Source organism: Elaeis guineensis, chromosome 12 (genome assembly GCF_000442705.2).
Source record: "Elaeis guineensis isolate ETL-2024a chromosome 12, EG11, whole genome shotgun sequence".
Classification (NCBI taxonomy): domain Eukaryota; kingdom Viridiplantae; phylum Streptophyta; class Magnoliopsida; order Arecales; family Arecaceae; genus Elaeis; species Elaeis guineensis.
In genome coordinates, this window is record NC_026004.2 from 17,060,327 (window position 1) to 17,083,419 (window position 23,093).

Genomic DNA, 23,093 nt, shown 5'->3' on the forward strand with positions numbered 1-23,093 from the left:
TTGAGTTAACAAAATGTCTGATTTTATTAGGCAATGACTCACATGTGATTGATTATTCTCTCTCAAGATTTATAACATATTGTTGCTTTTGTGTTTGGTTGCAGGACTGATGCATCCAGATCAGGTGAGATTTATCTTGTCAAAATCTGGCCAATGTGTGTCAATACTACATGCCATTTGGGCCTTGGGATAGGTTGAAATGCCACATCATGGCTAATTTCCCATGCGATAAGGCATCAAAATTCGTGGCAGTCCTTGCATTTCTTGCTACATGGCCTATGTGGTGTGCATCACATTTTTGGTGGTTAAGCAGACATCGTATTAACTTCCACTCAGATTGTTTTCTGCTTGGGTCTCGCAAAATACTTAATCAATCCATATATGAAACAAGCAACATTGTAAGAGTTTGAGCAATGCATTTTATCCTGAGACAACCATGAACAATACAAACAATTCAACCATTCAGTAACATAACTAAAAGACAAGTTCAATCCAATCTTGGACAGATAGGAAATATCCACCTATTTATTCATACAGGATAATGTAGGTAATAATTAGGTAATCCACTTCATGCTCTTTGGATTTTACAATCTTTCACAAAATAACACAGTTGATGTACTCTTATTTTCCATGGGCATTTATATTTATGTGAATCCATTTAATCCATAGATGCAGGCGCCGGTGATGATAACATGAATCACTTGACCTTGCAAGTCCCTGGCCTACCAATTACCAGCTCTGTCTCTACATCTGTATTCTGACTATCATAATCATCAGAAACAGCAGGAGCACATAGCTGTAGCCGAGGTTCTGCATTTAACTTAACATAAATAACAAACATCATGTCAGTTAAGACATTGTTGAAGAAGTCACTACTCACTAACCATTTAGTGATAGAGACTTTAACTATTGCACATTGAGTAGATGATGGAACAACATAAAGACCAAATTCTATTCAACTTCTTACCTTTTCTTGTATCGAAGCAGTGAGGATCTTTTCCTGAATTTGATGACCAAAATGTAAGTGGAAGTCTTAAGTAGTAGAAATAAAAATTGATGTAATTCCTTAGCAAAACAGAACACCTTGTTGTCACAATGGACATTTAATAGTCTACCTTTTCTTTTAGCCGACAGATTTGCTCTTCGAGCATTTGATACTGAATGAAACAGAAGATAATGATCATGTCAGAGATAATGATGTTTGGTTGATGGATAAAGTCAAATACAATAACAAAGAAAAGGCTTTATATCGTACTTTCCGATTTCTGATGCTGCTTAGGCTTTGCTCTAACTGGAGCTCTAGATCATGCAGTTCCTCAATTGCACATGATTCTAAATTTTCACCCAAGAGCTTTCTGCACAGAAGCAAGTGTCAGGGTTTCATCTTATGAAAAATATTTTCCAGTTCAAGTGAGAGGCAAATTCTCAAATTTTCAGTCTGCACCTTTTAGAAGCTTCAAGCCGTTCAATCTTCTTCATCAAGCTTGCAGCATCAGACTTCAACTGCTGCAGTTTAGGCAACTAATTTCAAGACATATACAAAATTAAAAAAAAAAAGAGAAATTAATTTTAGGAGTTTGTCTTAAGGATTTTTATAAAGGTGCATTATTGTTTATGTATCATTATTTAAGACTCTTTCATAGTTCATGACAATTTCTTATGTGTATGATAACCATAATATAAATCCTTCAATGTTACCTTTTCTCTGTTCCTATTACTATTATCTGATCCTTTCCATATGATGTCACTGATGGTAATAATGAAAAGCATTTAAAGATACTTAGGTGTTTTGCTTAATCTGACACTTGGCTTTGGAAATGATGTTTTCTTCTCTTCTGCCAACCAACTTTAGCTCGGTTGGTTGGCATCAACCACCTTCTTTCTTTTATTCCACATGGATTTGGGGTTGGTTTGAATGTATATTTTGAATTTGGGGTTGGTTTCTTAGTTTTTTCATTGTTTGTTGAGCTCTAACTATTGCCATACCATCATTTTCTTAGGAAATAGTAGGTGGGGTAGCCTCTTCCCTTCTTTACAAAAAGAAAAAAAATATTTATTTGATAATTTTTTAATGAAACTATAAGTATATTTCGAGTATTTATGTGCTTTTAGTAACTAAACTCAAAACCTAGCTCCTGAATGCTATGTTTCCTTCTCTGCAAGAATAATACATGAAATCAAACAGATCACTCTGATATTAAACAGAAACCATCAAAAGTCAGATAAGTAAAATAGGATCACTTCAGAATAGTGAAGGAATGTTAACTTGTGCATTATGCTCTCTTGATTTCTTGTTGATGTTAACATCTTTTGCGTGCATTATGTAACGATCGATCGTCTTTTCCATGCTGAAACACCACAAATACAAAAGTTAGGGTTCATTCATGACTATGTTCAGATAAAAGAAATCTGCGGAGGATACTTATTAAAACGTATTAATTCTTCAAACAACTTAGAGGTAGATGCAATTGCATTTAGATCAAAGCCAGAGAAATCTCTAAAACATCCCAACATGTTTGAAACAGTAGATGAAAAATAAGCATTAAATTTAGTTGACTTCCGAAAAAAGGAATCTAAGAGATATATCTCGCCCATTTCAGCCAATCAAATATGCAAAAGAACAATATTACAATGCAAATCAATGCAGTTGTCAACGGATACATCTCATAAACATACTGGACTGCATGGTAATTTATATGATTCTAATTACTTTTAAAAATGAAAGAACTGGGAAATTGTTAAAATTACAAAATCTAGAAACTTATGATTCAAATGAACTTAAGAGTAATTTCTTATAAAAAATAACAGAATATAGAGTACCGAATATCGAATTTGACATGTGCACCTTAGCTGTTGCCAGAGATCGACTAGTTTGATGTCTAGAACAATTTATATTGATGATCACAAGTCAAATCAGCCTCAAGTTTTATTCTTTCACTCTCATATAGGAAAAAATCTTGAATACAAGGATACAAAAAAAAAATGATAAGATTAGTAAGTCCAGAAGTAGCTTAAACAAAAATTAATTGCCACTGGATATGCACCGATTCAACCTGGCAGTCGAGGAACACCCAAATGCCAAAATAATAAAAAACAGCCAACTCTTAGGAAGAGAGTTTCATATGCACTTGCTTTCAAAGTTCACTATGAAAACCCCAACGGTCCAAAAAGGATTAGCCAGAAGGTTATTAATTAAAGTCCTTAACCTTTCTTCATCACGTAAGGCCTTCCTAATGCATCCTTACTGTGAGACTAAATACACGTCTACATGCATTCTATCACACTCCTCTGCTTAATACTGGTCGTAATCCTTAGGGAATGATCCATCCAGAAGCACCCCAGATACCTGTGGTCAGCTTTAGAGGACTCCTAGCTAGACAGCCATCGGCTGGATTCACATTGATATAATTTATAATAACTCAAAAAGGACCAATAAGAAGAGGATTAGCCAGATTCTTATCTGTAGGTAAGTACGCAAGGCTCCTCAACACATATATAACAATATAGGATCTTGTTGGGGTAGATCCTCATCAATTAGCCGACTACCTTCCTACTCATCTCCAAGCCAGCTAAAGGAACCACACCGACTAAGCCATTGTGGCTTCTCCCGACTCAAATCAATGAGTCCTATCCGGTCGGCTCAACGACGGCCTTTATCAATGGCATCCGGCTGACTAAAGGCAGCTCACTTGTGATCGGCACCAGACCGATTAGAATTAACGTGCTACTCACGGCCGCTTATACTCAACAGCGCTCCATTTGTAACCGATTTTCTACTCGACGTACAGCTGACTATGCCAGTCGATGATGGGATACCACCTTTCGACGGCTTCATTTTGCCAACTCCGACAACGCGAGTCTCTACCGACTAGCGGAGCACCAAACATGGCCACCACACCATTCTGATAGGCTACATCAGGATTATGTCACTCAGACGTCATACTCTGGACGATTAGCTACACGCCGTGATGGGATGCTACAAATTCATTAAATACGCCCATAGGATCAATTATTAGACCCCACATATGATAGCATCCGCTGCCTTGTGTATGCCAAATAGAAGGCATGCTGGCCGTCAGCATTTAAAGACGTCCATACGGCATCATGCGGCACCGTACGATGGGACATGATTAACATGATCATCTGTCCTCTCACTAGAGACTCTGTCGCTCTCTTCAGTAGGGACCCCTCCAGGTAAGTGGGGATCCCTCCAGGTACGCACACTGTTTGCAACTCAAAGACTCTGTCGCTCTCTTCTCTCAAGCTATCTCATTAATTTGAGCGTCGGAGGGTCCTCGCCGAAGCTATCTCCGGTAGGACTTTCTTTACATATCATTCTTCTCCGACGTCGGGTGGAGACCAGTGCGATCATTCACCGTTGACTCCTCGCTCTCTCCTCCGATCTTGACTGTGTGCAACTTCTCTAACGACGGTACTCAATCTTCCGGCATCCCACTGGCCTATACTCAAATATTTTGATCAAGGCTCCAGGGTGACTCTTGACCGGAGAAAGGCCGCAACAGATCTTACTTAGTCAAAAAATATTATTTGAGTTCCTTGATCTTGTATGAGCATTTAATATTTACCTATTGCATAGTTAACGACGGACTAAATATATCCCCATATAGGTCCTCGCATTCTCCTCCAGTTTAAGCCCCGATTTCTTTGCTAGGCTTAGGATCCAAAACCCATTTAACGTCAATCATAAGTACTGCAAACCTAATCTCGATCCGTCCTACAATATTCTCTAATTCACATAGGCCATGTGCTACGTTCGCTTCAATATCATTTATAATAATCCAAGATCTTATCTGAAAAGTTAGTCGAAAGATATTATTTGAATTTTTTCATCTTGTATAAGTATTCAGAATTTACCCATTGTATAGTCGATGCGGGACTAAATATATATCCGCACGAGTACTCACAACACACCTGATATAAAACTATATACATACATACAATAGGACCAATCGAGGTCGACCCTCAAAGGACTCGTACTATGACATCTCCTAGCTGCATACAACTCATAGCTAGACTAGCTCCGATACTATCTAATAGGTTCAAGTACTAAGGACCTCCTCCACATACAGCCAATTGGGGAACAAAACAAGCTCTCATGGATCCTTACAAACTTAATAAAACTAGTGGATCAAAAAACAAAAAGAGATTTCATATGCTATGAATTTTTCAAAGGATCAAGGAAATGAAAGCCTACTCTTTTACATACTCAAACAAAGAACCAGAAAGAAAGTGCATGTTAGATTGTTTATGCATAACGAAGATTCTTCCATGATATAGAACTAATTTCGAGTTATTTAAATATTGCAGCAATAAAATAGAAATTTGAGGCATTAGATATGACCTACAATCTCTAAAATGCATCAAAAAAATCATATTTTTCTTCAATTCCTCACATATTCATCAAGTCTACCCAACATTAGGACCGTGTAAACAGCTAATCTGGGATGACCTGCGGCAAGAAGCATCCGAAACATTTTATTATTTGTTTATAAGCAAGTTGGATTTTGTAAATCATATCATGGTTCAATTTTGCATATTTTAGCTCCCACGTTTAGGTTTGGTATGTGCCAACATCTTTTTCCACCTTACATTTGCAGAAAGTTTATCACGCCATATGCAAATCAATATATATACATATACATACAGATATACATATACATATATATGATGCATTAATTACCTGTGCCCAGATCTTGGGAAACCTCTCGAGTTTTACTCTCAGAACCTCCTCTATTGAAGGCAGTATAGACCCACTCCCCTACAGCCTATTCTGCATAAGCCTTTATATACTGATCATATATTATGTCCCTGTAACACATGCATCCATGCATCATGCATGCTTTTTGTCAATGTGCATGCATGTCTACGCACGTGCACATCCCATGCATGTTGTAGTAAGTAGAATTTTAGGGTTGAGCACCAACATTCTTGTGACTACGTGACAGTGTGTTCAGCTCGACCATGTCTTAGCCGTCCCCTTGACCTAGCATGATCCAAAAAAGGGAGCTACAAAATTTCTTATTTGCATCTTTTAGTAGGATTTGGATCCCTGCATGTTCTTCCTTCTAGCCCAATCCCATTCCTCTGGATGGTTTCTCCAACCATTTCCCTCATCAACATTTCTTAACAAGTCCACATCATGTCATCTTCACTCTTGCTAATGCTCCCTAGGCAACAAGTGAAAGAACTCCTTCGATGGCTTTACCACTACTTAATTGACTCTCCTATCCACCTCATTTGATTACCATATTCAATCCATGATCTTCAACCCTTACTGATAGTGTCTTCATAGACATCACATTTGCGAATTTGCAAAGAATTTCGTAGACTGCCTCCTCAAATATTCATCTTATCCCCACCTCTTCCCATCACCATCCCTTCTTCTCACAGCTCACATTTTCCAAAATAACCATAGCTATTTACAATTGGTCCATTAACTGAGGGGTGTACACATACCAAGATTTATGTTGCTCAGTTGGCCCTTTAAATAGCAATTTTGTTCGAAGAACATCAAGGAACTAGACAAGTATAACGATAAATTTGTCTTCCTTTTTTACAGTGTACCTAACTACTAAAAATATACCTGATTCCTTGCATGTGTACATTCAAAGAACCTTTAATGTTCTACCCAAATCTATGCTTTACCAAGCCTACACTAATAAAATATTTAATTATTGAAACATGAAAAAATAAATAACTAAAAGAACATGATTTTGTAGGAACCAAGTTCTATCCAGAGACAAACACTCTTTTTTCATAAGACTACTGCCATTTCTAAACCTTAAAATTTTAATAAAATTTATGCAAACTTTATATTGCTTTTCCACCAAACTCATCAAAGTTAGCTTACTTATGAAGTGAGCTATAGGCAACCTTGTAGCTTTCTTGCCAATAATGAGAAAAAATTTATTGCATGAACTTTCAATTCAAAAAAAAAATGTGGGAGCTTTCTGACGGTGGCCGTTTCAGCTACCAAGGAAGCCAACCATGCTTAAGCCGTCGCATGGATGCCCAGTTTAAGGCCCAACCAAGAAGGCAGTCAGGCCCATTATGTGCCCTAACAATTTTATAGGCGTGCACATGGCTAGGAAGGTTGTTTCTGGACTATCTTCTATGATGGGTTAGATGTCGATTGGTGGGTGGGACGGGTGGTGTTATTAGTTCTCCAAGCAGATAACAATCCCACTTCAATACTTGTTTTGGTTCCTAATGTCATAGTCCCATATTGTCTAATAAAAAAAGGTGCCACATGGGTTTACTAGCTTGGGTCGGTCAGTCCTTTTAATAGCTTAATCTTTTGGGCTATAAGTCCATGAAAATTTGTATCAGAGCCAAGCCAATTGTAGGTCACAATTTTATTAGTCATGTGAATCCCTCAATGGATAATATCAAGATTAAGGAGGACCGGATAGGGTTGAACACCACACTCCCACTCCCCCCCTCACACCCCACCCCCCAAATAGGAGCCAACTGTGATGAGAGCATTACAAGGTTGGGTGTGTGCGATTGTCATAGTCCCATATTGACTAATGAAAGTGGAGCCATATAGGTTTATTAGCCTAGCTGATTCTCCTCCAATGACTTAAGCTTTTGGGCTATGAGTTCGTAATACTAAACACTTCATAGAATTAAAACTTAGAAGACTCACTACCTGTCAATTTGTTGCTTACTTCCTATTTTGCATTTATTAGTTCATCCTTTCACACTTCATGTTGCATTAACTTGAACTCTTGGGGGTGTTTATTTGGATGATCAATTTATATTATGATATGATTAGAATAATGGTGGTCCTATAGATTCACAAATTTTCTTTAAAAAATAATGTTCAGAATGTTGCAGTAATGCAGTGTAATGATATAAAATAAATGAACATCAGCATGTTCCTTTAATTTACTCTCTATGTCCTTAGTTTATTTTGATTTATTTCTACTTGTCGGTTTAATTTGAATATTTTTAATTTCAATTAGATTTTGCCCTTTTTTCCCACCTAAACATCCATCTAAACACCCATTTTCAGCCAAATTTTTGTATGGCCTATACCTAGTGGCAACTTCAAAGTGAAAATTCCTTTATTTTTTTAAGAACTATAATGGCAAGAAGTCCATTTGAAATGGGTAAGGATGGGATCAAAGTCAGGTCACTAATACCCAACATTCAATATCTTTTACCCTCAGCTACAAATCATCTTTGTTGAAATTAGTTGATACATTTGGATACAAACAAATCTATTAAGATCAAGATGCCGACATAGATATCAATGTCCAAGAGCTTGTCAATGTTTTAAGCTATGGCGGGATGGGGGGGGGGGAGGGGGGGTCCCAGCTATTCCATCTTGCTTTTGTGAGAAAATGGAACTGAATATTTCTAGGATTTCGAAACCCATCCATACATAGAGAGAAGAAGAAAGAGAAAAGAAAAAAAAAAAAGAAAGATGAAGAGAAGGAAAAAGTAAAAGAAAAGAAGAAGTAGAAGAAAAAGAAAATGAAGAAAAGAAGGCAAACGAAAAAGAAGGGAAGGAAGAAAGGGAAGAGACAAGAAGGGAAGGAAAAATGAAATAAAGGAAGGAATAAAAAAAAAAAAAAAGAGAAAAAATGTAGAAAAAAGTAAGGAATGAAGGAAAGAATGAAGAAAAAAAGAAAAGAATAAGGGAAGATAGATGGAGGATATCTATCGAGAGGTATGATCGAGACCGTTGCTAGGATAGGGTATAACAATGGGACATCCTGTTTCATAGAGAAATCGGGATACCCCTATCCCATGAAATTTAAAAGCTTGCTAAGGAACTTTTTTTTTTTTATCATGCTTCACTAATTCACACTTTTCAGCACAACCCTTTGAGCATAATTTCCTTATATAATTCTGCTTTAGGACAATTATATTTTAGCTTAATGTTTTATCTGTCACACTTTTGTAGCATCATGGCTACTCAACTTTGATTTCTATCTAGTTTGCCATGTGCTCCAAATGCTTTTACCTTTTGGGCCTATTTGTTGCATATAAGTTCACCATATACTAATCTTGTTTTATTACTGTAAAGATGGTTTTACCAACATGGGATGATAAACCCTTCGAAGTTTTCAATAGAGGTGCAAACATGATCACTATTGAAGAAAGACTTTCATAGCCTAGGGCCCATTTTGAAAGCGAAATATGAATGGAATATAGGAGTTATTCCAATCTATCCCATCCAGACAGCTAACATTGGGGGGAGTAGTTTATGCTCGACCTACACATAAAATCTCCTACTCAACCCCACAAGCAATTCCGTCGGGGGCCGGAATTGATATTCCACCATGGTTATAGCTCCTACTTACCACCATGGTTCTCTCCCAATTACTTTTTTGCCCCTCTCTCCTTCAACTCTCTTTATTAGTTTTAAATAATAAATAATAACATTACAGATAATATATAAATTATATAAATAATAAACAATAGTACTATTTATTATTATGAATCAAATAATATTAATATTATTAACTATTGATAGTAATAATAATGCTAGCAACATTAGTTATTAATATTATTAATTATGATCAAATAAAAAAATAATATTAAATATCATTATTTAAATAATAAAAATAATATTAATAATTATCTCATCATGCCTAGTCGTATTTTGCAAATGGAAGGATAATTTTGTCTAGATAAAAGAAACCGCTTTTCTCCTTACCTTATTCTCCCAAACTCATCCATCCACCCAAGCACACAAGATTTTTATGCCACAAAATAGTGTTGTTCTTTCGAATTTGTCAGGACATCTTTTCATGATTTTCTCAAATTTATTCCGCAACCAAACCTAGTATATGGGAGGACCCAATGGATGGAAGGACTAGCTAGCCTAGATAATTTTTCAATCATTGATTTGACAAATGGAAAGTTGAAATTATATGATTGTCGATTTATGAAGATATCCTTGGATCATCACCCTGAGTCTCTAAGGCTCCCCTGTTGCACACGCAATGACTCGGAGGGTTCTTTTCATCATTTAAAAGCCTCTCTCTCGGGGTTTATCAAGATCAATTTTGATGGCAGTGTTAAAGATGACAGAGATAGTGTATGCTATGCCATTCGGAGCCTGGATGGTAGACTTCTAGCAGTTAGGGGCTCATACTTATTTGAGCCGTCGGTCCCAAGAGTGGAGCTCTAGACAGCCTAGGTGGGCATCACCTGCACACAGCAAGAGTTGCATGCAGAGAGCATCTTCGTGGAGGATGCTCTACCACAGTCATTGGCTAGATCCGGGGATGAAACAAAGTAGGTGAGAGCTCATCCGCTGCTCCATGACATCTGGAGGTTTCTAGGTCACTTTTCTACGATGGCTATTCGACATGGCTACCGGGAGGAAACAGTATCGCGGATTGGATATATAGCTTCGTTTGTTACCGATCACAGTGAAAATTGGTCATAGCGCCAAGAAGATGTGTGCCCACCGTCACTTCACGATATTTTGCATTCTAATTTTTTAGACTGCACTCATATCAGAATAATGTGATTGCCCGCTTGTATCAATAAAACAAAAGATATCCTTGGATCACATCCATCCAATCGGCACTCTGTAGGAACAAATCAAAGCCTAAAAGCTTCTTGAATATTTTGAATTTAATTTAATATTATGTTTTCAATGTCTAATTGAGTTTTGAGGTAGTTAGGATTATCTTTAAAAATAAATGAAATAAAGGATTGATATTCGACATTGTCCATGCTATATTATGTGAATAGTTAATCAAATCCATAGTTTTTCGCCATTAGCTAGTTCCATTAAAGTCCCAATGTTGTAATAGGCTTCTCCTTTTTTATAGATTTCTATTTTTTATTCTTCTATTTTGCTAGATTTTTGTACTATAGATTAATTTATATATATGATTAAAATTCGATCTATTAAAATCTTCTTTCTCAATTTTGTTGCTATTATTTTTCTTGACTCCTAATTTATCACATGGTTGAATTAGATTTTTGCTGCCAAAATTTTCTTCTCACTCGTAATCCTTGAGCCCATCTTGACCTCAGCTGCACCAAGTTTAATATTCTGAGGAGGTGTTTGGTTGAGAGGAGCTCAGACTTGGAATGGGAATGGGAATGTGTGACTTTCATTTCAACTATTTGGTTAAAAGAGTTCTATTCTAATTCTGATTCTTGGATATAATGGAATTAGCCCAATCCCTCTAAAATCCAATCTCGATTCTCTTCTGAGGATTTATATCTTCATTCTAATTCTGACTATGATTCAAACCAAACACTTCGATGGATATGACTATTCTGATTTCCATTTCAATCCATTTTGATTCTGATTCCAATCGCAAACCAAATACCCTATGAGTTCTAGCAACTGTTATCATATTTTAGAACCTCCAGAAAACCTAGGGCTAACTAAGATCTTATAATTCCAATATGTCTTGTTTCTCATTCCATGATAGCAAGCATCTAAAACCTCTACACCTAAGAAACTCCTGTTACCTTATCCAACCATTGCTCATACATGTCCTGACCCTAGCATCCAACAATAGGGATACTCTCTATTACTTTTGAATCCTACTATATCTGGTCCTGAGACTGAAATGATAGGATTTTCAATTGGGAGGAGTTGGGGTCTAAAACAGAAATGAAAATAGATGACTCCCATTCTAGTTATTTGGTTGGAAAGAGTTTCATTCTGATTTTGAGATGGAATGAAAATGATCCAATCTGCTTAAAATTCGATCTCACTCTCTTTTAGAGATTCAAATCTTCATTCCAATTCCAATTCCAATTCCAATTCCAATTTTTGTTACGAACTAAATATTTTAGAGAATATGAACATTCTGATTTTCATTATGATTCCGACCATGAACTAAATATCTCCGATTTATAAGATAATTTAATTTTTTATTTCACAAAATACATTGATCGTATTTTATAAAATTAAATAATTGATCAATCTGTCTATAAAATATTTTGCCTAGAAAACCGGTCAATCTGTTAGTCTTTTAATTATTTAACTACAGTGTGGAGTTAATTATACTAACGACCCGAAGTAACAAAAAAGCTTTGTTCGTTATGGTTTAAATCTCTGTGCTCGTCTTGTCTTGATTTGTTCATGGATGGAATCATTCTATGATGGGACAAGACGGCTAAGAAGATCCAAGACAGCCAGTGCCAACAACGATGACGAAAAAATAAAAATAGAGAAAGGTGTCCTTGTTCTATTAATTATCTCTGTAGATCCCGATAGTGCGCTGAGACGTAGATGGGATGGTTGGTACGTAACTAAAACAATCAGGACAGAATGGGATAGTGAAGACCACCTAGATCAAAAGAGTATCTATGTGTTAAGGCCATTCAGATTTAAAAGGATTTAAGAGGAAGATGAGAATTGGATGGTCTCTTATGTGATTAATCCCTTCTCAATTTCAAGATGTTCTTCATATAGATATTACAGATTGTATCTACTCTGGAGCCATCTAATTGTGCCACCTGAGAGAGAGAGAGAGAGAGAGAGCCTATATTTCACACTCATCTTGATCCAATTTCTTCTCAGAGAGAGAGAGAGAGAGAGAGCCTATATTTCACACTCATCTTGATCCAATTTCTTCTCAGAATAGCACTTATCCATGATACCATCCTACTTTAGCATGACCTAATTGCTTCATTAGTAAGAATATGGTATTTCATTGTTTTAAATTGGATGGATATTATCGATATTTAAAAGGTTTCACTGGTTTCATATGCACTGTAAACTGCCACCATAAATGTCTGAGGGTACACCATAGGCACACTTTATCAGCTACAATGACAAGAACGCCCCTCACACGGTGGCGTTCATTGCAGTCTGATATTTGTTTCATTACAAGAGGCTTTCTTTTTAACATTTTTATGTCTCGAGGGACCAACCTTACGGCCGCTTCTATGAAATCCAACAGTTGTATACAGAAAAGTGTCTTAGAGTGGTCCGCCTTCTATTTGATTATGCTTGCCGTAGTCATTCAAGATCTATTTTTTAATTCTTGATTCCATCTACATTTTATCTTATTATTCTATTTATCCATTTTCATCAATCAAATCAAGATTATTGCATTTTTGGATCTTTTGCAAATCATTTTAGAACTTTCAAAGTTTTAGTTAATCGATTGTGTTAACTAATTTAAAAAGAAAACTATACATATATATATATACATATACATACTTATACACACATATATACTTAAATGTATGCATGCATGCATCCACATATGTATATATATATGTGCATACATGTACGCATGTATGTATATATGTATGTATGTACACATGGATGGATGGATGGATGCATGCATGCATATATGTGTACGCACAGATGCTTGTATGCATATATGTACATATGCATGCATGCTGTATGTATTAATGTGTACACATGTACGTACATATATGTATATGTGTGTGCGTGCGTGCGCACATGCATGTATATGTCAATGTACGTAGGTATGTATATGTATGTTGAGCCAAACTAGATGGACAAATTGACCTTTTTTTTATAAAAATCATGATAAGGCAATTGTCAAAACCCAAAACAATGTGGAGCTGTTGATAAAAAAGTGCCACCTAAGAAGGTACATTAAGTAAGGATTTCCTTTATTACTTTATATCAAGAAGATTTTAGTAATAAAGTAAGATGCTAAAAGTTGATTTACTTATTGTTCCCCCAAAAATTGATCTGCTTATTTCATTCCATCTAATAATCTCCCATTGGCTATCTATACTAGTTAATTTGCAATATTTTGAAATTCATTTGTCTAAAGTGGATCACAAAAAAGGCTCAAGAAATGTGTAAATCTTAAGAGTTTCGACGCTGGACCACAAATTTATAGAACGGCACATAATGCAATGTAGATCAAACATGCTGGTCAAGGATCTAGAATAATCACCAATTAAGTCAAACGACAATAATGGAAGAAAAAATTTAGAAGAGAAAAAAATATTCAAAAGACATAAATGTTGAAATAATAAGTTTAACTCCTCTTGCAAAGAAGCCTCCAGTCTCTCCAAGGCATCTTTCTAAAACTCTCCCTACCACAAAGATGTAAATGTCATTGTATATCTCCCACTGTCATTAAGAAACAAATATGAAAAAATGAAGCCTAAAGATCAAGCAAACTCAACATAGACCAAGACCCTAACTCTATTAAAACTAATGATAAGGTAAACAGAAATCCTAATAAGATTAAGACTTGGCAATGAATCTTAACATTCTTTCTCATTGTAAAGTTGACATCAACAATGTTAATTTGCCAATATTATGAAACACCACTGTTATTACCATAATAATAGCAACATTGAATAACTTGTTAAACCAATAATTAAACAGTACAGCTCTTTTATTAGCTAAAATAATAACTCCTTTATTGGTTCATCCCCTTCGATATATATTAGGAGTCGGTAATATCCTCTAATACTTCCTCTTAGCGTTGACTTCATGCCTACTATGTCGAGATTCCATAACCATCTTATGCCAACAAACATTAAATTTCTAGTTATTGTCGTTGCTTACCAGAGCATCAACCATCGCTTGTGAATAAGTAAAATCAACAGAAAAACTTTGGTCACATTTACATACCTCTAGCTCAATAGCTCTGTTTATCTACATGTAGCTAGCTCCAACATATGAAATTAAATGCTCATTCATAGAATCTTTTAACTTTAAACTTTGGAGAAGCTTCAGAATTAACTAACACGTCAAAAGAATTGTCGAATACAAAGACACAATATGAATCGTTCGTAGCAAGCATATTTTCTTGTTGCTTAATCTTTGAAGCTACTTCAAAATTAGTCAATTCTTCATCTATATGACTCATTATCTCCACATGAAACATTTCATATATTGGATAGCTTCAGCATAAGATTTTTGTGTATAATTTGACCCTTCAATGTGAATCTCTGAGATCGGATCAACTGCAATATCTTTTGAATTTTAGTAAGCAATTTCAAAATTAATTAGATCTTCAATTATGATCTCCCCTAAAATTAATGCAGTATCCATTTGATGGGGCTTCTTTTGCTCCAAATATTTTCTGAACTTGATTGATCCTTGAGATGATCAACCTTATTTTGCTCTATATTTTTTGAACTAAATAGTCTCTTATTGATTAAGTTCTTCTTGCTTCAAATCTTCATCTTTAAATCAATTCTGCTCTTCTTCTAGATTTTCAAAAAAATTTGAAATCAAAATTCACTTTTCAGGCAACTTTTGCTTGAGAACACCTTGATTTCTCATCTTGCTAGATTCTTGGTAGACATTAGTAAGAATACCTCATGCCTTATTCAGCTCCCTTATATCTTAGATATGAAGAGAACCTTCTGCATCCATTGTAGCTTGAATAATCCATACCTTCCTGGAACCAAAACTCACAGTAGCTCTAATACCATATTAAACCACAAACATATGAACTACCAATCTCAAAATCTATAGCTCCGGTACCATGTAGAATACTATATTGTTTGATGTAGATCCAACATGCTAGCTCAAGATCCAGAATAATCACCAATTAAACTAAGCGACAGTAGTAGAAAAATTAATTTGGGTGAGGAAAAAATTATTCAAAAGAAATAAAGACTGAGATAATGCATTCAGCTCCTCTCACTATGAAGCCTCGAGCCTCACCAAGGTACCTCTCTAAAACTCTTCCTACCACATATATAAACATCACTATCTCCGGTTTCACTAATAAGCAAGCTCAATTATATTAAGCCTAAAGCTCAACCTAATTTACATAGACCTGAATCCTAAGGTTATTAAAGCTAATGACTAGCTAAACAAGAATCCTAGTAAGATTAGGACTTGGCAATGAATTTCAACAAAATCCAACTTTCTCCCATGTCACTCATTGCTGATCATAAATGAATGTGAGCTTTAAACATTTTAACCATTTCCATATCAAAGTAATTAAATTCTGAATCAAGTAGTGATAATAATCACGGATGAATTCTATGGCTAGAAAACTAAATACAATGAGACATACAGTGTGAAAGTGTTGTATGTGCTTATCTATATAGGATTCTTCCTCCAATGGGAAAGAACTTTACAGTCGACATGCCCACCTTCATAAGCTGGGGTTAAATCTTTTATGGGGGCTCTGAACTTCATGTGGCATTTTCTTGCTTATGCTAGTGCCTCATGTGTTATAGTTCTCATAATATAAACATCAAATATGACTGTGACGTACAAGTGACATAACATGTTTGCTATGAAAGCATACCAAATACATAATTACATATCATACCTTTAGCAATTCAAAATCCACCACAACTGAACAGTTTATGCCTCCTAGAGAAAGGTTTCTACCTATCAATTTGCTGCATGTGTTCCTTATTTTCATAAGGTATGCAAGCTTTTATCGATGGATGAGGGGGCCGAGCCAATTGGTGACATCATTATTTTCCATACTTCTTGAAATATAGTATCGACAACTATCAGAAAATTCAAGTGTAACGAGCATAGAGTATAAATATTTGCTTGCTTAAACTTATTCTCCCTCACCACTACTTATTCTGTCTCTCTTTTTTATGCCATCATAGGTGCTCACTTACTAGATGCTAATTAATCAAATCAAGAAAAGAGCAAGTTTCCATTAAAATAATATTGTTTTTGCAATAATATATCATTATGATCTCAACCACAATTTAAAGATATAATGAAATGTTGTGAGAAAGGTGGCGAAAGAGATGGGTTAGACATGATACTCTTGGCAGTATATGTAGCTAAATATTCAAAAGATGGAATCTTACATAATAATACCAATCCATTATACAAAAAATGAAGAATTTCAGCATAATTTATGCCAACATTTCAATCCGGGGTATAGAGGAAAGAACAATTATCAAGAAGAAAAATAGATTTTTCACAAGTATCCCACATGTAGAAGTCATCCAAAAATTTGCCTTCTTTGATAGATTAATATGGGTCTTGGTTCTTGTGCTGATCGTGCGTAGGATTAAAAGGCAAAACCAAATCTCGCTCATAAAACTGCTAGGGTCAAACTTAAGCCAGTATGCACAATGGTGTAAACAAGAATGAAAAGATGGTAAATAATGAAGTGAGTAGCACAAACTAATGGTGACATTTCAGTCTAGTGTTCCATAGACCAAAAGCCTTGCAGAAATATAGATAAATTTTTGTTTTATGAAATAGCGAAAGAAGACATCCGTAATAGAAAAACACCGAAATCTCTAATATCATTTGCAAACGCATTCATATTTTTTTGATGAATTTCATGAACGACTTTTCTTTATTTTAAAAAAGCAAAATAATGTATAGAACATAACTAGGAATATGGAATTGGTGAAAATTGAATTTTACATCAATTTCATATAGCAATAATGAAAAGAAAGCCAAAGAACCTCAAATGCCTTTCCCTAAATTGTGGAAGACAACATTCATTATGGGTTTTATGAAAACACATGGTGCCAATTTCCCAAGACATGTTAACATGGGAAAGCCAGGCAAAATCAATGCCCAATCGAGATTATTGACAAAACAAGAAGGAAGTGATTTTAACATTATAACTGCACTTACATTTGTTCTTTTTTCATAAAATCATTCAAGTCCAATACTAGATAACTGCTTGGCGAACGCAGATAATGTCTATCCCATGGACAAACTTTTGAATTGCAAGAAGTCCCATGAACCAAATTCATTCTCTTACTATTGGTCATTGATCAAATTGATTTTAGGAAGTCTAGAATATTGAAAATAATGAAAATAAATTAATGTAAGTGGTATGGTTGCATAAAATGCTTGGACAATTGCAACATCATCAAGACATGTCTGCAAGATTTTTTTTTTTTTTTGATACATATCTGCAATTACACTGAAAAAAAATTGTGTCTCATGGTCGAAACAAGCATATCAATATCAAGTTTCATTACATTTGAGATTTAGTAAAGGAAAAGGACATTGTGGTTGAGTTTTGTTCATCTAAATTTCAAATTGCAAATATTTTCACAAAGCTACTAAAAGTTGATATTGTTCCGAAGCTCAACGAGATGAGCATTATGATCAAGTTTAAAGAACTTGGTTTAAGGGAGGCAATGTAAGTGTTAATTAATAAACCGAGTTGAGAAAGTATTTATTTTATTTATTTTATTGGTTTCTATTTAGAAGCATTAGGTATGTTGCATGAGATCATATGGCCTATGGGTTTCCTCATTATAAAAGGATTAGTAGTTATGATGTTAGGGTTTTTAATTATAATGACAAAAAAAGAGGAGTGCTTGTGCTACCGTTTCTTCCTTAAAGGCCTCCACTACCTTTATAATTTTTTTTTTAAATATTTGTGTGGCTAAATAACTTCATCAATTTTTTGAACTCCAACAAGCAAATAACCACCATATTGTGAAAAAAGAAGCTAAGTTTCTTTACAGTTCTTCTTCTTCTTTTCTTTTTATTATGTGAAAGTGAGCAAGATCACCTAAAATGCTTCAAGTGAAAAGAAGCATTTGTGTTTCATCTTCATGCTAGAATCATGTCATTGCAGATTAAATAGATGTAACTAATGCGGAGTCTTTCTATGCACAAGAATTTTCAGGGGTCTTTACATGTCTACGTCAAAATGCTAGGAAACTGAATATTTTTGGTTTATCTATTTATTGAAAGAAACATGGTTTAGCAGACAACTAGCTAGTAAACGGGGAAAGTGCCAACAAAGATATAAATATGCAGCTGGACCAAATGATGATTTTGGTTAGAGTTGATTGTTTCATGGTGTTAAGCATGTATATATTGTTGATCATTTCCCATTAGCTTAAGTTTTTGGAGTCAATTGGTTACTCAATATGGTATCAAAGCTCAAGTTTGCCGGAGATATGAGTAGAAACCCCTTCCTCGTTAATTATTTACCTAATTATCGTAGATATTTTATTACTTATCTTAGTTATTGTTGTTGCTTCATGTATATAGTCTAGATGCATGTAAGGAGGCCATCTATTAAGCTTGACATACGTTGTTGATCCTTTCCTTATCAGCTTAAGTTTTTGGAGTTAATTGATTGCTCAAGACATACCAAAAAGAAATAGAAGAGGAAAAGGAAGTCTTGGAATTAGGGAGGGACTAGCAAGATAAGAAGCACGTGCTCACAAACTACGTTCCGTCAGATATTTTGCACTAGGAATGACACATATTATGTTATTAAGGTGATGATTTACAACTTCAGCATACGAGATGTGGAGTAATTGCATTTATAGCTCACGAAACCCCATTCCAAGTGGGTGGGCATAATGAAGGTATGAACTCTAGAAGCATCTTACAGAAGTAGTTCTATGCAAAATTTCTTATGGAAGAACTGAAAACCTCCGTCTATCTCACTGAAATATAAAGTTTAATATATATCATTCAGAAATAAGGAGTTCGTCTAATTTCCCATCATCTAAGAGTTTATATAGAAATAAAAACGATTATCATCTTAATTGATGACTCATGGTGTTGAATTGACATCAGCTATTTTATTATGCTTTAAATAACTGTATTAGCATGGTACTTGCAAAAAAATTTTGCTTAGTTTACGGTAGAAGGGTGTTGAAAAGAGCAAGACAAAGGACTACGTATGGAGACAGCAATATTGAAGGAATAGCTAGGACTGCAAAAGCTTTGCGCACCAAAACACTAGCTAGTTGTATGTATCTCATCATACAGCACGCAAGAGGGAACATATGAACCAAATAGATCAATTTCAGTACATATGAACCTATTGGACTTAATGACAAATCCTACGTACACATTATATCTGAGATTATTTTTTTCCCCAAAAAGATGTATTCAATATGCATTTGTTGGATGCCAGCGAAAAAGATGAGATAAAAAGATAGATCCATTATAATACTTGATGCAACAAACAATCTACCACAAAAGTATTGGACGAAAGTTTGGACATAGAAAATAAATTTGTTTTTGAATGGAAGACATTTTCACAGAAACGTTGTTTGAACATAAAATATCTCAAAATTAAAATTCTTTACTGTTTTTCCCTCTCAATACAGTAAACCCAACAAATTATGTTGTTTGACCCAAGGTTGAATTCTTTTTAAGATAGGGAAAAAGAGTAAAGAATTTTAATTTTGAGATATTTTATGTTCAAAGAATACTTAATCTCGATTCTTTTCTGGTGGAAGACAAAGAGCTTCGTTTCTGTGGTTTTGATTTCAATTTCAAGTTTTTAGCTGAAAATTCTAAAATCAAAAGAAGAAGCTAACAGAAATTACGGAAACATACAAAAATAAGTGAAGAAAATGAATAAAATATAATTCTAGGGTACATTCTACTATTTCTTCCATCAGAAAACATTCTGCTACTTCAGGACATTGTTAATTAAAAAAACTAAGTTATGGCAGGACAACTGCTGAACACCATGTGTGATTTGGTCTCATAAGTCAATTCCGGACTAGATTTCGGAATCAGTTTTGGTTTTTTTAAGTTTCCACTGGTGGTTGTACTATCGCATGATACTAAACCAGAAATAAGCAATAAAATTATAATCTAAAACATAGAGTACAACCTGATCTAAACCTATCTGACCCATCCAGCTTGCATTTGTAGGGTACTTTTTTTTTTTTTCCTTTATTGCTCGTCTCTTTTTTCTCCTTCTATGCGGTAGATATATGAACACCAATCAGCAAGGCAACCTGTCCAGTCTTCCTAAAGAATCCTCTTACTAATCCTCTTACTACTTAAAGCTGAAATCGCTATAAAAACCATGGGCTATTGCACTATGTTTCAAGAAAAAAAGGGCAAACCATTTACCCATTTAAGTGCAGAAATGGTACAGATTCTTGTACCCGAAACGAAGCTTTTCTTCTTTTCAAAAAGCATTTCCATTTCCCAGAAGAAGCCATGAAGTTTAAAGCATAAATATCATGGATCATTTGTTGGAAACAATTGAGAGAACTCAAGAAGAGAAACAGCATCAATCAGTACTACTAATCGTCGGTCCCGCAAAAGAGTTAGATATTGTCCTCATACCCTTGCTTTTGTTCTAAAACCTATATATCATAAGATCTGAAACAAAGAAGACTATACCGTACTAGTTCTCAGATAGCCTCAGAAAGTTTGTATAAAAAAGAATCAAGAAGGGGAGGGGGGGGGAGAAGGGGGGGAGCGGGGAGGAGAGAGACCTGGAGCTGGAGAACTCGTAGAGCTTCCCTCTAGGGGAGAAGACGATAAGGGCGACCTCGGCGTCGCAGAGGACGGAGAGCTCGAAGGCCTTCTTAAGAAGCCCATTCCGGCGCTTGGAAAACGTTACCTGCCGGCTGGTGGCGTTCTCGATCCGTCTCACCTGTGTCTTCCCTCGCACCATGACGATGGTTAATGATCTCTAATCTTTGATGTTCTTTGTTTTCCTTAGATTCGTCCCAAGATAGAGGCTATAAAAGGAAAGATAAGGAAGGAGCGAATAAGATGCAAGGAATAATGCTGTAACCATAATGGGAAAGGACTTTTGTTGCTATTTCTTCCCACCTTTTCTCTCTTTCTCTTTCTCTTTCTCCGGGGACACCTCTCTCCCCCCTTTTATTTTCTTATTGGTGGAAATTCTTTATATGAATTCCTTCTATTCGTGGATCAAAAAGAAATAAGTAGTGGGCATGATGACACCAAAAAAAACTCCTGATCTGATTATTTTGTGATAATAAAATATAGATTCAATATTTGATAACCTTGTGAGATCGAATTTGAATTTTATATATAGGATCTGATTTTTACTGCATTAAACTAGAATTTACCTGCATGAATATTTGAATTCAAATATCTAAAAATCGATACACATACATATATTATATATGTAATATACAAAATTAAAAAATTAAAAAGATGACTAGAGAGCTTATTTTATTTTTAATGTTTAAATTTTATATATATATATATATATATATATATATTGTTATTGAGCATGGATGTGAGTTGAAAGTTTTTTCATTTTGATAAACTTATCAAATTTGGATGCGGTATGATATGTATTTAATGGAAGTTTTATCTGTTTATAATCTTAAAGATAAAAAATATTTTATTTTTTCACTAAAATGATGTTTGATTCGTGATTGGAATGAAAATTGGAATAACTTGAAATTGGAATCAAGATGATCAAATTCTCTGAAATGCTTGGTTCATAATTGGAATCGGAATCGAAATCGAAACTGGAATAAAAATTAAAATCCATATATAGAGAAGAGTCTGGATTGAGGGATTGTTTGGTTGGAGAGAGCGGGAGTCTGAAATTAGAATGAAAATAAATGATTCTCATTCCAACAGTTTGGTTGGAAGGAGTTCCATTTCGATTTTGATTTCAAAGTAGAATGAGAATGGTCCAATCTACATAAAACTCAATTCCTGCTCTCTTCTATGGATTCAAATTTTCATTTCCGTTTCGATCCCGATCACAAATCAAGCATTTTGAGAGATTTAGTCATTCCTATTTTAATTTCCAATCATTCTGATTCTCATTTTGATTGTAGTTTCAGTCATGAACCAAGCACCTCTTGAGTTCTATGTAGATTAGATCATTCTTATTTTATTCTGAAATCGAAATCAAAATAAAATTTTTTATAATTAAATGATTGAAATAAAAATTAATTATTTTTATTTTTATTCCAGATCCTACTTCTCCGATCAAATACTTCCTAAAAAAAATATAAGAACCATAATTTTACATTGTGCGCATCATATAACAGTGCACGCTATCAACCGCAATCAATCGCCCCTCATCAAGTGTGTATTGCTATGCATGACGACAAAAATAAATAGTTATGATTGATAATATGCACAACCACGTGATGCATGCGGCACAGAGAGCTAGGGAATAATATCTCTATTTAAGGGAGCAAAAGGGCCAAAGAAAAAATTTTTATTTTATTTTTCTTGCTGAGGCGCTGAGATTTTATTGGTTGGTGGTGCACATGGCGGCGAGGGTGTGTGGTGTAAGGAGGCGAAGAGGGGATGGGGCGGAGGAGCGTCAGTGATATTTTGTGCCCTGAGCCTTCGAGACCATGGCATTGGTGGAGGGGCCCGGGTCGTACGCGGGGAGCTCGTACGACGTGCCTACGAGGAGTCGACACGCGTGAAAGCCTGACTGCATCATGGC

The 23,093-nt window shown here is 35.1% G+C and overlaps 1 protein-coding gene across 3 annotated transcripts; it reads right to left on the bottom strand.

Annotated features, from left to right (window-relative positions):
- Positions 1 to 396: 396 nt before the first annotated feature.
- Positions 397 to 21,566, bottom strand: LOC105054954 (MADS-box transcription factor 50). 3 transcript variants are annotated; one of them, XM_010936619.4, is made up of 8 exons: positions 21,476 to 21,566; positions 21,133 to 21,381; positions 2,267 to 2,348; positions 1,445 to 1,506; positions 1,256 to 1,355; positions 1,116 to 1,157; positions 968 to 1,000; positions 397 to 820 (listed from the first exon to the last, which is right to left on the bottom strand). In XM_010936619.4, exons 2-8 carry the CDS (start codon positions 21,312 to 21,314, stop codon positions 698 to 700), a joined length of 624 nt encoding a protein of 207 aa, XP_010934921.1. In that variant the 5' UTR covers positions 21,315 to 21,381; positions 21,476 to 21,566; the 3' UTR covers positions 397 to 697. The 3 variants fall into 3 exon arrangements, with proteins under 3 accessions (XP_010934921.1, XP_029123401.1, XP_010934920.1); XM_029267568.2 differs by lacking the exon at positions 21,476 to 21,566 and having other exon boundaries at positions 1,445 to 1,503; positions 21,133 to 21,463; XM_010936618.4 differs by lacking the exon at positions 21,476 to 21,566 and having other exon boundaries at positions 21,133 to 21,461.
- Between the last annotated feature and the right edge of the window lie 1,527 nt (positions 21,567 to 23,093).

What these genes read in the sequence shown, in the direction of transcription:
- LOC105054954 (XM_010936619.4), bottom strand. Translation starts at nt 21,314, where the DNA reads ATGGTGCGAGGGAAGACACAGGTGAGACGGATCGAGAACGCCACCAGC. An exon ending in CAAGAGAGCATAATGCACAA is followed by an intron (nt 1,507 to 2,266) that starts GTTAACATTCCT and finishes CCTAAACTGCAG; the next exon opens with CAGTTGAAGTCTGATGCTGC. An exon ending in CGGCTTGAAGCTTCTAAAAG is followed by an intron (nt 1,356 to 1,444) that starts GTGCAGACTGAA and finishes GCTTCTGTGCAG; the next exon opens with AAAGCTCTTGGGTGAAAATT.